Here is a 14,553-nt window from a genome sequence, read left to right as displayed (position 1 = left end):
CTTAAAAAAATACAAATAAAAAAATAAATTCTTGTCGTCTTCCACCATTAGCAAGTTCCTTAAGAGCAGAACTGTTTTATTCACCTCTCTACCTCCTTTAGCAGAATGTCTTACATGATAGATGATAGAGCAAATATTAACTGAATTGTTGAATTAATGATTGTCACATGATATGATAATGAACCATATGATAATGATATGCTGAATGAGAATTAAAATATGTATGTATGTATAAGTGTATATACACGTTAGGTGTTTAGGGGTAGAGGATATTGCCTTTAGAGGTGAAATATGCATCACTTTAGAATTAAGTGGTAAAAAAATACACATGCAGAAAGTTAACAACATAACATTAAAAAATTTTTTTTAAGATTTTATTTATTTATTTGAGAGAGAGGGAAAGAGACAACAAGCAGAAGGAGAGGGAGAAGCAGGCTTCCTGCAGAGCAGGGAGCCTGATGCGGGGCTCGATCCCAGGACCCTGGGATCATGACCTGAGCCGAAGGCAGACATTTAACGACTGAGCCACCCAGGCGCCCCAACATTTAAATTTTTATGTGCTAGGGCAGCAAAGATATTTTTGTGTTGGTATTCAAAAGAAGGAAATATATATTTAAGACATTGCCCTTATATTAAATAAAGGAAGAAAAATAATTTTCCTTTTTTCTCCAGCTTGAGATATAATTGACATAGAGCATTGTGTATGTTTAAGGTGTACAACATTGATTTGATACACTTCTATATTGCACAGTGATCACCACCATAGTATTATCTAACATCTCCATCCCATCACATAATTACCATTTTTTCCTGTGATGAGAACATTTAAGATCCACTCTCTTAGCAACGTTCGAGTACAGTTGACCCTTTAACAACATGGGCTTAAACTGGGTGGGTCCACTTATATGTAGATTTTTTTTTTTTTTTGATACAGTAGACTATTGTCAGTATATTTTCTTTCTTATGATTTTCTTAATATTTTCTTTTCCCTAGCTTACTTTATTGTAAGAATGCAGTATGTAATACATATAACATACAAAATATGTGTCATTTGACTGTTGATATTATCGGTAAGGCTTCTCGTCAACAGTAGGCTATTAGTAGTTAAATTTTGGGGAAGTCAAAAGATACGCGTAGATTTTCAACTGTGCAGAGGGCGTTGGTACCCTGAACCCCCACGTTGTTTAAGGTTCAACTATATTCTCTATTTGTAAAAACTACAACATCCTAGAGCAATATTAGAGTTTTAAAACTTTAACTAGGGAAGGGTTAAAAATGGAATTATCTCATCAGTTTGTGCAAGAAGCAAAGTAATGTAATGGAATATATTGACAATTATAATAAATCTAAACCAGCAGGTCCAGATGGTAGTTATCTTGGATAAGTTAAGAAATTGCCTAATGAATGTATTAAACTAATTATATTCCTTCTTCAAAAAATCATGAACTGTTAAGAAATAGAAAAAAATGCTGTTTTCTAGTTAAATGTGATAGGAATGGTGTAGTTATCTAATTTAGATGTGTAATTTCATAAAAAGGAAAGATAATGATTATCAAAAAGAGAATGGAAATAAACAACATACAAATTTTGTAATTTGTGTTTCTGATCTTGCCACAACGGCAGTTACTTTCGGGACTGCAGTGGGGGTTGGTATAATACGTTATTAGATGTTGAGTTGCAATCCAGCTCCTAGAAAAAACATTATACTGCACTCTTCTGTCAGTCTGGTTCATTTGTGTGTAAAAATTTAAAAAAATGGTTTAGTTATATGGAAATAAATGAAAACAACCCAGAGAAGAACAAGCAAAGGGTATTTATTCAGAGCTTGCAATAGCAAGGGAGTCAGACACCATCATGTGCATTTGGTAGAGACTCAAGGCAGGCAAGAGAGGGGGAAAGCTGTATAGTGCAAAAAAAGGGGAAGACTTCAGGTGTGCTCTGATCGGAGGTTGTTGGCATGGGGGAGCAGGAAGCGGGCTAACTATAATCTACAGGGAATCCTATGTGATTGGTTTGGGAAGCTTATTTGGCTTTCTCTGGTTGGTCCTTAATTGGAAATAGGGACAAAAATTAGGGATACTGGCAGTTACTTGACCATTCTGGCTCTATTGCCATAGAGGTTTTGGTTTGGTTTCCAAGACTGGTTGCTGCAGAGATTTGAGTCAGAGTTCTATTGGCATATAGGGTCTGGCCATTGTCCATTTGTATATTCAGACTCTCAGCCATATAAAAAATCTCATTACCATTAAAAATTAAAATCACAATGATACAAATTTCAGCCTTTAGTGCTATTCCTGTTCACATTCAGAAAAGTTTAGAACTAGGCTTAAGTGGGACCCTACCACATCAAACTCAAGAAAGGACTAGTACTTCTAAATCATTAAACACGTAGGATGCCTGAAATTTTGCTTGTGATTGTCGAGATACACACACACACACACACACACACACACACACACACACTAGCACATCTCTCCAGCAGTACTTGGGAGAATCAGTGAATAAATCCTTGCAGCTTTGCCTCCTGAGCAGGCTATCGAGTAGCCCTAGTGCAAATAAATCTTTGCAATTTAGGTCAGCCCTCGAAACATTTGGTTTAGGGCTCATATCTGAAACCTAATCAATTTTTTTTTTTTTTGTCCACAGCAGCTTAACATATCACTTCTGTCCCATGGTTATGTTGGCTTTTCGTCAACAGTTTTAGATATTTTGCAGGGAGATTGAGATGCTCTCCAGAGTTCCCCAAATTGAACTACGTGTACCACAAAGTCTGTTTCTAAGTAAGGCCCTCTCAAGCACATCCTTCAAATTTGCTACCAATATGTCCAGAATCAGAGTAAACAGAAATTTAATTCCACTTATGTAGATATAATTCCCATTATAAACTTTTGGTTTTGGACAGCATCAGTTTTCAACAATGATACAGACCAAAGGTAGAAAAAGGCATTTCTGGAAAAACTAGCTAGTTGGGGAGCAGAGACAGAATAAAATATTTTAAAAGTAAATTAAATCTAGTCTTCAGGGAAATGTGAATCAATCCCACCAAGAGATAACCACTTCACACCCAGTAGGATGGCTATAATAAAAAAGTTAGATGATAACAAATGTTAGTGAGGACGTGGTGAAACCAGAATCCTTAACCCACTGCTGGTGGTAATATAAAATGGCTCAGCCAATATGGAACAGCAGTGTAGCAGTTCCTCAAAAGGCTACAAAGAGTTGTCAAACAAACATAGGATTACCCTCTGATCCAGCAATTCCACTCCTAGGTATATATTCAAGAGAAATGAAAACATATGTCCACACAAAAACTTGTACATGGATGTTCATAGAAGCATTATTCATAATAGCCAAAAAGTAGAAACAACCCAATGTCTACTAACTGATGAATGGACAAAATGTGATATATCCACACAATGAAATATTATTCAGCAATAAGGAATGAAGTACTGATTCATGCCACAATATGGATGAAAATTAGAAACATGCTAAGTGAAAGGAACCAGTCATGAAAGCCCAACATATGGTATGATTCCATTTATATGAAATGTCCAGAATAGGAAAATACACAGAGACAGAGGGTAGGTTAACGATTGCTTTTTTGAGGTAATAATGTTCTAAAACTGATTTTGGTGATAGTTGCACAACTTTGAATATATTAAAAATCACTGAAGTATATACTTCAGATAGATGAATTGTATGATATATGAATTACATTTCAATGAAGCTATTACAAAAAAATAAAATCACCAAAACATTAGAATAACTTAAAACCTACACATTTGGGTTCAAGTTACGGTCTTTGTGATTCTTAGGTTGTTTTTTTAAACCTCATGAGATTATTTTTAGAGGGAAAGGCTGCATAGCATTGTTGTTAAAGAGCAAAGGCTTTGGAATCAGACCTGGATCAACTTGTGGCTTCAACACTTTAAAGCTGTTTGTCTTTGAACAAATTATCTCACCTCTGGAAGTCTCAGTTTCCTAGACTGTTGGAAATAATAATACCAATCTCTTAAGGGTATTGTTAGAGGCCCATAGTTAAGTGTGCAATAAGTGGTAGCCACACTTGATGATAAAACAATTGACTTCTATGGGTGTGGTTATCTGAAACAGGGATAAACAAGTCTTCTGTGAACAGGGCACAGTGCGGAATGATTGCAATGCAGAGAAGATATTTCAACAAATACGTACTGAGTGGCAGGCACTCAGTAGAGGGGTGTGGGGGTGGGGGTTGGGGGTGAAATAAGATGGATCTCTTTCTTTTCTTCTTTTTTTTTTTTTTTAAAGATTTTATTTATTTGACAGAGAGAGCACAAGCAGAGGGGGAGAGAGGGAGAAGCAGGCTCCCTGCTGAGCAAGGGGCCCGATGTGGGACTCGATCCCAGGACTCTGGGATCATGACCCGGGCCGAAGGCAGCTGCTTAACTGACTGAGCCACCAGGCGTCCCAAGATGGATCTCTTTCAATCCCCAGGAATTTACTGTCTGCTAGGTGACACTGAGGTAGTGGGCACACCTCTCTGTACCGATTATTTTAATATTAATATGGTTTTAAGATAGGAGTTTTTATCCAATATACAGGAAAAATAGGAGAGGCCAATGAAAGGAATTCATAGGAGGCTACACTGGGGAAGATGACACTCGAGCTGAGTATTGAAGAATGAGAAAATTTTGCTTGAAAAAGGCCAGAAGGGCTTCTGTGGCAGCAGAAACAGTGCAAGCAAATAAATGCCTAAAAAGCCCATTTATAGGTCAGCTGTCAAGTTTACATCTCCTAACTTCCAAGCTTCTATATTAACTGCAAATTCAGAACCTTCACTTGTAAGGCTCATACACTTCTTAAACTCTCCCCCACAACATGGCCCACTCACAACTTTTCCCTTCTCGGATGATGGCAACACCATTCTTCTGGTTGCTCATGCCAGAATCCTTGGAGTTATTCTCAGCTACTTTTTGTTTCATCCCCACAACCAACTTGTCAGGAATACCCTTGGCTCTGCCGTCAAAATGTATGCAGGATCTGAGTTTTCTCAAACCTGTTACTGCTACCACCCTGGTCTGAGCCACTGTCAACTCCTGTCTGTTTCTACTTGTGCCCATCTACATTCTCTAGATAGCACCCAGAGTGACCCTTTTCAAATAAAAGTACGATCATAGTACTTCTCTGCTCAAAACTTCTATGGTTTGCATTTCACTCGGGATGAAAGCTGGGATCCTTGCAAGGGCCGACAAAACCCTCCCGTGGTTTTTGGCCTCACACCTTCCCTTGCCTTTCTGATTGCTTCCACTACTCCCCCTTGATTTCATTTGGCCCTCTGATTTTGTTTGGTCCAAGCAGTGGTTTATAGTTTTATTTTTCTCTTTGACTATGTACTATTGAAAAGGCAGGAACTATAAGTAGGCAGGTGTACCAGTTCCTTGCTCTACAAGCACCCATTGTCTGACTCCTTGCTTGCTCAAGCATTCACATACCTGCAGGACCCTGACAGGCCTTGGATGTCCCCTGCAGGGTAGGAGGCAAATGTGGAACCACTGAAGGTTTTAAGTGGGCCATCTTCGTATTTAGAGAGATTGTTTCGCTTTCAGCATGGGAAATGGATTTAAGGGGAACCCCACTGGAAGCAAGCAGTGGAAGAGGGAAAAGTTAAGGAACTTTTTATGACACTCCACATGGGAGCCTGTGCTTAGGGTATGGTTGTTCATGGGAGTGGAGAGGAGATTCCAGATTCCAGAAATACTTTACTGTAGAATTGGCAGGACCTTGTCTAAATATGGGATTTCTGAGTTGAGTTACCTGGTATATGAAGGTACCACTTACTGAACACGGGATATATGCAGAAAGATGAAATTTGAAGATAAGGAATGGGGGGAAATGTAGATTTCCTTTCGGATATTTTGATTTGGAAGCATCCAAGGATGAGCCACCACTGTGTACCTGCAGCAAGCAATTGGATTTAGGGTTCTCAGGAGCAGGGAGAGCCTGAAGTGGAAATCTGGACTAGAAATTTGAGTTGACTATGACTTTAATAAAAATCTTCTTTTTCTCCTTCCCCCTTCCCTCCCCCTCCTCTTAATTAGAAGTACCGTTTTTCTTTTTTCGAATTTCACTTTTTACTTCCATCATAACTTTTCCCGGAACACACACTACGGACATCGTCGATGTGAAAAGGCAGGAGCTGTAACAGATTGAAGCAAAAACGTGGGGGCAGATCTCGTTCCTAAAGCACACGAATATTTGACTTCTGATGTAGGCATTTCCTACAGCTGGGGATGAGCTCAGGCGCTGTGTGTGACTATGTCCTCCTTCCTTCCTTTTCAAGGAAACTCCTGAGGCCCGACTCCCCTTTCTTCCTCCTCTTCTCCGGACCAGCCCTTCGGGCCCTGTCTCCCGCACGCGCTCGCCGGCGGGTCATTTCTAACTAGCATTCACCGAGTTTCCTGGAAGGTGCGGCCACGGTCTCGATGCGCGGGAACAGGCCGGAGCCGCGGGCACCACAGGCACCAGGCCCGGGCGAGTCGGGTCTCTCTCCCGGGGAGGCCGCGCGGGTCCCCCGGCCCCTGGCGGCGGCGTCCGCCCCTGCCCCGGAGGAGGAGGACGGGCTGCGGCGGCCCGGGGCCCCCGGGAAGGCGCGCGCCGCCGCCCGCCTGGCCCGCATTGTCTCAGCTCCATAGCAACTCGGCGGCGTCGGCGTGCGCTCCGGCTCTCGCTCCCGGGGAGAGACGGGCGCTGCCGGGCGATGGCGCCCTGACGGCCCCGCGCGGGCGGCGGGCGCGGGCAACGGCGGCGGCATGCCCCCGAAGCGGCTCACCGCGGGTAGGTGCGGCGGCGGGGACCACACACCCGCCTCTGGACGTGACTTCTCGCCCGGGCGCCCCCCTTCCACACTTTCCAAACCCTGGCTCCCCTGCGCTCTCTTAGCATTTTATTGCGAATTTCACCCCCTCCCTCTACCCCCGCTCCGCCCCCGGCGACCCCCGTTTGCATTGCCTCATTGGCACCGTCTTATTTTGTCTTGCTTAATTCTCCGTTTTGCAGCCGGAATAATGGAAGCCTACAAGGTTAACTTCAGGGTCACAGTGAATTAGTGACCAAGCTGGATTCCAGAGGCCCTTCCTCCCCACTTCCACCTTGAATTCCAACTTAAAATTCAATCCATGTGCAGAGAATGAACGGAGGGCCAAAATTTTACTGAGCTTGCCCACGTATAAAGCAGGGCTAGGTGCTGTCTCAAATTATTTCATTTACTTTAAAAGGAAATCAGATTTGAGTGAGATAATGTCATATTTTATCTTGTTTCAGAGCCACCAGATATTACAGAAGAAGGATTTGTAAGTACAATTTTAGAGGACTATTTTTCCCTCTTGGCTTTTTAAAATCAGATTGTAGAAAAAAGCTGTATATTTTCTCCTTTTGCCAAATGAATATAATAGAAGCTTTGGCTTGGTAACAGTGGTGCTGAGTACAAGCATTTTTACATTCTTTAACAGGTACATTTTTAAGAAGAGGCCAGTTGATTTTTATGGTGGATGTTTTTACATAAATGACCTCATTTAATTTCTCTAAACTCTTTCATGACTGCGTGCAAGGTAGGTTTTATCTCCATGGTTTTATTGTGATGTGGCGCTGCAGTTCCTGGTTGTGTAAACATTAGTAGATGGCGCTGATTGATAACAAGTGGTCACTTTATAGTTATAATTACTTTAAAAATGTACTGAATGTTTCAGGTCAGACTTCTGGTGAGTTGAGTAGTAATAAGTACTTTGCCAAATAGGTTATATCCTTGATCATTTAAGTGAGTGCTTCATTTAGGATGGGTTCTATTGTAACTCCTGTTGGATATTTAAGGAACTTGCTCAAAGTTAAACAACCAGATAGGAGGTAGTAGAGCCCATTTCCTACTAAGGTTGGAATTTGATTCCAAGAGCCCTAACCACTGTAGGGGCCAAGGGCAGGCTGCCCCATGATGGGCCACTTTGGCATGAAGATTATTTTCAGTTAAAAAGCAGTTAAAACCCAGCAGATTGAGGAACAGCTCTTTATCTCTCCTGCAACTGCCTAAAAAGAATTTAGGTAGAGGATCCAGGAAAAGAACCATCACCACAGAGAACAACATTATGGTATGAACAAGTTACGGTAGACAGGGAAGAACCTGGCAAGGCCTGTTTGATCCAAGTCCTCCATGTCCCATTGTTTCCCAGTGGCCCAGCACACATTTGCTTACCAAACATTTCCTCTTTTTCACCTTCCTGTGAATTGCGCTCTTTCCCTTGGAACTCTCACACCCCTACCCCTTCTCCTTGAGTCAGAAGGACATAAAGGCCTCATTTTGCCTATCTTTGGAATTTCCATGTCTTTGTGGATTCCCCATATGCACACTATTAAATCTGATCTTCTCCTGTTAATCTGTCCCATGTAACTGCAATTCGTAGTCTAGCTGGAAGGCCTTGAGGGCAGAGAAGAATTTTTCCTCCCCTTCACCACTTCTCTGTGCTATTTGGCTTATGTCTTCCAGCACTTATTTCTCTTGTTGGCCAATTACCTTATTTGCTTTTGGCTTTTTATTCAACAAACGTGAGGGCCTCTGTATCCACAGTGCACTACTAGATGCTGAAGGTAAGTCTCAAAAAGTTTACAGTCTAGCTGGGAGGGGCTGTGAAAGGAGAGGGTGAGGGGCTGCATCTGCTAGCACCTTCCATTTTCACCCTTCTGGACCTTTGGTCCACTACTGAGAGAGAGAGAGAGCGACAGACAGACAGACAGACATCAAGGTCGAGACACAAACAGCATGCCAGTAACTCCACCCCTCTTCTTGTTGCCTCAGTGTAACCCTGGGTAGTGGCAGATTTCTTTAAACTGTTTCCAGAACTGTTCTTCATTCCTGCAGGAGGTCAGCATTTCTGGAGCCAATCTTTCCCATACAATTCCACCATAAATTCTCTGAGGAGCACTCAGCAGCATTGTATTTAACCATTTGAGTAGCCTTCTGACCCCTCAGGTCTTTGTAACTGTTTGGGAACTCTTAACAGCTCCAAGACTCTATTAACCACCCCTCTTTCTCTTGGTGTCTCTGATACCACCATCTCCTGGTTTCCCATCTCTCCTTTTCATGTCCCCATTTCCGGCTTCTCTTTCTTTTGCCCGTGAAAGTGTTGACCCTCTTCAGAACTCTGTTCCACAGACTACTTCTGGGGGAGCTCTTCTTCTCCTATAGTTTTAGCTACTCTTATGTCCCAGAGCTTCCAGATCTATACGTCTCCAGCCCAGACACCTTTTCTGACGCCAGCACCCTATATCCGTTGGGTTATGGGGCACCTTCATCAGCTGGATGTCCTTGCATCACCGCCACAGTCCCATTCCTATTCCACACTCTCTCAAGAGTGTGATAAAGTGACCTTTTCTCTCTGCTCCCCTCAGCCCTGTGCTGTTTTTCTTCCTCTTTTTCTTGTTTTGGTTCATGGTACCACTGGCCATTCAGTCGTCCAAGAAGCCAGAACTTTCTTCCCCTTTCTTCACCTCCCACCTGCAATCATTTACCAAGTTCCTTTCCTATCTGGGTCTTTTTCTCCAGCCTCACAGCTACTGTCTTATTTCAGGCCCTCATCCCGGGCCTGGACCCTGGCAGTAGTCCTAACTGATATCACTGCCTCCAATATTCACTCTGTCGACTCCAATTTTTCTTGGCCTAAAGCTTAAAGTGCAAACTCGTGTGCATTGCCTGCGCTGGATGATTATTGCTTTGCTCTGTCTACCTTCAGATTCTCCCCCTCCCATCACTCCTGCCCTGGCTCCCTGGCTGTCAGATTGCTATTAACTCTTTTAAAGAATTACCACGTTACTTGATTGCTCCACTCTTTTATTAATCCTCCTATTTATTGAATGCTGACTACAGGCTAGTATTTAACCTCATTACAACTCCATTAGGTTGTTATTAATCACCCACGTTTCACAGATGAGGAAGTTGAAGTCCACAACTCTTAACCAACTTGGCTGAAGGCCACACCTCTAGTAACTGGCCGAGCCGGAAAGTCAAACACCTCCCTCCAGCATTCAAAATCTTTTCTATGGCTTTTTAGCCTTTTTTAACCTTACCTCCCAGTACTTTCCGTGTGATAGACAATGTTCATACTCTTTTGGGATTATTAAGCACTTCCACATTTCTTCTGCTCCAGCCAAACTGCTCCTCTTGCCCTCTTGCCTTTGCCATGCGGTTTTGCCTCCGTTACCCTCCGCGTCTCTTTCCCAGTCTTGCACACCCTTCAAGGCCCAGTTCACCTCCTCAATGACAGCTGACTAACCTCACGTCGTCTGGACTGCCTTTGAACTCTGTGCAGCTTGCCCTAGAGACCAGTTTGTGACCAGCTCCTGCAATTCATGTGCTCACCCAGGATTATCGATAGATTAAATGATTCATGCCTGGCACATATATTTACCTCAGTTTTTCAAAAGCATCAAAATATCTTTTTCTCATTGATATTCTTAGAGATATAATGTGGCAGAGCTCTCTGGCTCGCCAGATTGATTCTACCCTTTCCCACGATATATGCTAGACACGTTGCTTTCTAGATTAGACTACATTTTCTAGCTGATGTTTACAGGGATTAAATCAGCCACACCCAACTGGTACCTGGTCAAGCCACAATTAGAACCTGGGTCTAACTGACTCTATCTAATACACAAAGCAAGAGACCATGCCCTTTTCTTCTTTCCTGCTGGCTGGAAGGAGGGTGTGATGCTGGAGCGGAAGCAGTCAGCTGGGATCATGAGGGAGAAGTGGCATCAGCTTTCCAGAAGTAAGACGCGCCATTTCTGCTTACATTCCACTGACCAAAATTTGGTTACATGACCACATTTAGTTGTAAGGAAGCCTAGAAAATGTTGTCTTTTAGAATAAATCATTTGTTGTCAGGGACACATTGCCTTGTGTATGATTTAACTTTTTATGTGGAAAATTTGCAATTTCTTCACACAATTGTGAATTCCTACTGGGCTGGTACTGGGTCTCAGTACAATCCTAATATACCCTGTGGTGTGTAGCACAATGTCCAGAATATGCTATTAGATGCTTAATACATTTTGGTTGATGGATATTTTCATATATGATAACTAGTGTGATTTATTTCATTTATTTTTAATTTTGTTTTATTTAAAAAATTTTTAGAGTTGACACACAATGTTACATTAGTTTCAGATGTACAACATAGTGATTCAACTTCTCTGTTATGCCATGTTTCACTTATTATCTTTTTTTTGCAAAGTTTCTTTTGATATATATTCTATATTTCTTAAGCTCCTCTCTCCTGGCATTCTTCTACTTCAGTGTCTTTGTTAACTTTGTATTTGATTGGTTTTTGATAATTCTCTCTTAGGGAAAATACAGACAAAAATGTTAATACATTCAATTTTCTCATCAGTTCCTCTGGGGGTATATTTTTAATTATAAAAGCAATGTATGAATATTCTTATAAATAATTCAAGTAATAAAGTGGTAAAGTGAATATTCTTTTCATCACTTGCTTCTACCCAAGCCCCTTTCATTTTTATATTCCGTAAAAACTGAAATATAAATCTGTCATAGCAAGAAAAGTTGAGTTCAGATTGCTTTATGTTACATTGGGATTTGATTATGCGTTAGGTATACATGGAGAAGAGTTTAAAGTGAAAGTGACTGCTAAATTATTTTTAACTTTAAAATAGAAAATAAATTCATTTAAAAGCTTAATTACTTGACTCTTAAATCCAAAATAATCATATTTTTTTCTTGTGCCTTGAAATTTTTTTTAAAAATATTTATTTATTTACTTTTTTGGAGGAGGAGGGGCAGAGGGAGAGAATCTTTCAAGCAGACTCCCCACTGAGCAAGGAGCCCGACCCAGGGCTCAATACCACCACCCCGAGATCATGACCTGAGCCGAAACCAAGGGTCAACACTTAACCAACTGAGGCACCCAGGCACCCCTAAAAATTTCATAGTTTGAAACTACGCAGGAGGGTACGTCATGCCTCAAAAATAGTCTTTGTAGAGTAAAAATTTTGTAGTACAGTGACTTCTTTTTTGGACGATTGTCTGATATATGAAGCCCACTTTCGTTAACTTTAAAAGCAGATGCCATTTAAAAAAGACAAAAAGTGAAAAAAAAGCAGATCCCTTTATTTTTACCATCAAAACAAGAGAGACTAGTTCATGCAGTATTTACTGTATCATACTTGTTAAAAATGATATTCATTTTTAGCTAATCCTTAGCTTGTTCAAATTCATACTCTCTTATTTGTATAGGTTGAATGAACTTATAATAAACACAGAGGTGGCATTCTATGGGAATGGTGGAGGGCAGGAGCAGGTAAATGTAGGCACCATTCCTTCTTTCCCCCAGTTCCCTTTCTTTTCTTAAGAGGGTGTGCCAGAAGTGTTTCCAGCAAGTCATTTGGAAACTGAGACAGGTCCTGGAAGTCCTTTGGAAAGTGTTAGGCTGTTTGGAATTCTTCCATCTCTGTGGACTCCAATTCTCTGGGTGGAATCTAATTCTCTGATGCTTTCTCGAACTCCAGGAACTGCATGAGAAGTTCCACCAATAAGTTAGTGAACGAGTATATTGTTAAGCAACTACTTGCATATATCGCTTTATTAGACACTACTGGGGACACACATTGTTAGTCACTCTTCCCCAAAGTGGTATAGTTTCTGATTGCAGACATGACCTTTAATGTGAAACAATAAGAGGATAAGCAGTTTATGTTTAAGTGTGAATTTTGAGGCTTGAACCAAAAGTGTATTAGGACTTAGGGAAGCTTTTTACCAATGGGTAAGGTGTAAAATGGAAGAGGTGATAAAGAGTGGGAGGTACTCTCTCTCTTTCATTTTTTAATTTTTTAAATTTTTTTAAATTTTTAAAGATTTTTTTATGTATTTATTTGACAGAGAGAGACACAGTGAGAGAGGGAACACAAGCAGGGGGAGTGGGAGAGGGAGAAGCAGGCTTCCCGCAGAGCAGGGAGCCCGATGTGGGGCTCGATGTGGGGCTCGATCCCAGAACCCTGGGATCATGACCTGAGCCGAAAGCAGATGCATAACGACTGAGCCACCCAGGCACCCCATTCTCTCTCTTTTAAATGAGAATGTCAGGTTGTAAGGACCTTTGTACAGGGAGAAAGCCTTAGGGTATTTGGCCAAATGAACTGACTAAAGCCAAGTAGGTTTGATTTGAGATGAAATTGAATGAAAGGTAATTGAGAGCTTCCTTTACCTTCCCCAGGTCTTTGAGACTTTCTTCCAGTAGAGACAGTGAGAACAGAAATCAAATAGAAAAGTACTGGGGCGCCTGGGTGGCTCAGTCGGTTAAGCATCTGCCTTCGGCTCAGGTCATGATCTCCGGATCCTGGGATCAAGCCCCACATAGGGCTCCCTGCTCAGAGGGGAGTATGCTTCTCTCTCTCTCTCTCTCTCTCTCTCTCTCTCTCTCCCTCTCTCCCTACTTCCCTCTGCCCCTCCCCACTGCTCATTCTCTCTCTCAAATAAATAAAATCTTTAAAAATAAAAAAAAGAAAAGTACTGCTGGATAGGTGCTGATTGTAATTTGTGATGATAACTCTTGAGAATGAAAGGAGGAGAGTCCATACTTAAATTGCATGAGCTACCCTTATTTTTTTTTTAAGATTTTGTTTATTTATTTGTCAAAGAGAGAGAGAGAGAGCATAAGCAGGGGGAGCGGCAGGCAGAGGGAGAAGCAGGCTCCCCGCCAAGGAAGGAGCCTGATGCGGGACTCGATCCCATGACCCTGGGACCATGACCTGAGCCAAAGGCAGACTCTTAATGGACTGAGCCACCCAGGTGTCCTGAGCTACCCTTATTTTCTCCCACGTTCATAGAGTACATTCATAATACAGTCAATTTTGTGAACCAGTGAGGGTCTGAGAAATGCACTATGAGCTCTTAAGTTTCCCAAAATGCTTTGATATAAGCAAGGTACACTTTCAACAAGCCACTTTGTGGAGCTTGTTTCTCATTTCTCCCTCTCCAACTCCCCCACAACTTGTGCTTTCTCTCTCGCCCACTTTCTCTCTCAAATAAATAAATAAAATCTTAAAAAAAATAAAAGCATTGGGAATTTAAAAAGTGAATAAAAAACTGTCTTTTTCTTCCAAAAGTTCATGATCCAGTGGGTGAGACATGTAAACAGGCAGTTTTAGTATGAAGTATTAAAGATTGTGATGGGGGAACATAGATGACTTTTGGGAAAGAAAAAGGATAAATAGGAGAATAAGGCAAGAAGAGATTTTCTAGGTAGAATAATTAGCATGTGCAAAGGTGCAGAACTGTAAAAAAAATTGCTATGACTGAAGTATGGTAGTACGAGTTGGGGTTGGACAGCTGGGCAGTAGCCAAATTGCATTAATCATAAACTCTTTTTGTGATAGAAAAGATTGGGGTTGGGGGGACAGGTGGATCTGTTTGTATTAATAGAGATGTGGTTAGAAAGACTGATTCAGGGCGCCTGGGTGGCTCAGTTGGTTAAGCGACTGCCTTCGGCTCAGGTCATGATCCTGGAGTCCCGGGAT

The 14,553-nt window shown here is 41.6% G+C and overlaps 1 protein-coding gene across 9 annotated transcripts in view; it reads left to right on the top strand.

Annotated features, from left to right (window-relative positions):
* Positions 1–6,445: 6,445 nt before the first annotated feature.
* The window catches only part of RGS22 (regulator of G protein signaling 22), a 119,978-nt gene continuing 111,870 nt past the window's right edge, over positions 6,446–14,553 (top strand). For 5 of the 9 annotated variants that reach the window (XM_081817070.1, XM_081817069.1, XM_081817072.1 and 2 more), the window contains exons 1-2: positions 6,448–6,813; positions 7,300–7,328. In XM_081817070.1, the coding sequence (XP_081673196.1) occupies positions 6,789–6,813; positions 7,300–7,328 (54 nt within the window). In that variant the 5' untranslated portion in view covers positions 6,448–6,788. Of the gene's footprint in view, positions 6,814–7,299; positions 7,329–14,553 lie in introns of all 9 variants that reach the window. The other 4 variants (XM_081817068.1, XM_081817073.1, XM_081817065.1 and 1 more) reach the window with 3 other exon arrangements.

The sequence above is a fragment of the Leptonychotes weddellii genome, chromosome 4 (assembly GCF_054177405.1).
Source record: "Leptonychotes weddellii isolate Sample4059 chromosome 4, ASM5417740v2, whole genome shotgun sequence".
Taxonomy (NCBI): Eukaryota; Metazoa; Chordata; class Mammalia; order Carnivora; family Phocidae; genus Leptonychotes; species Leptonychotes weddellii.
The sequence above is the reverse complement of the archived record's forward strand: the minus strand, read 5'-3'. Positions and strand labels throughout refer to the sequence as shown.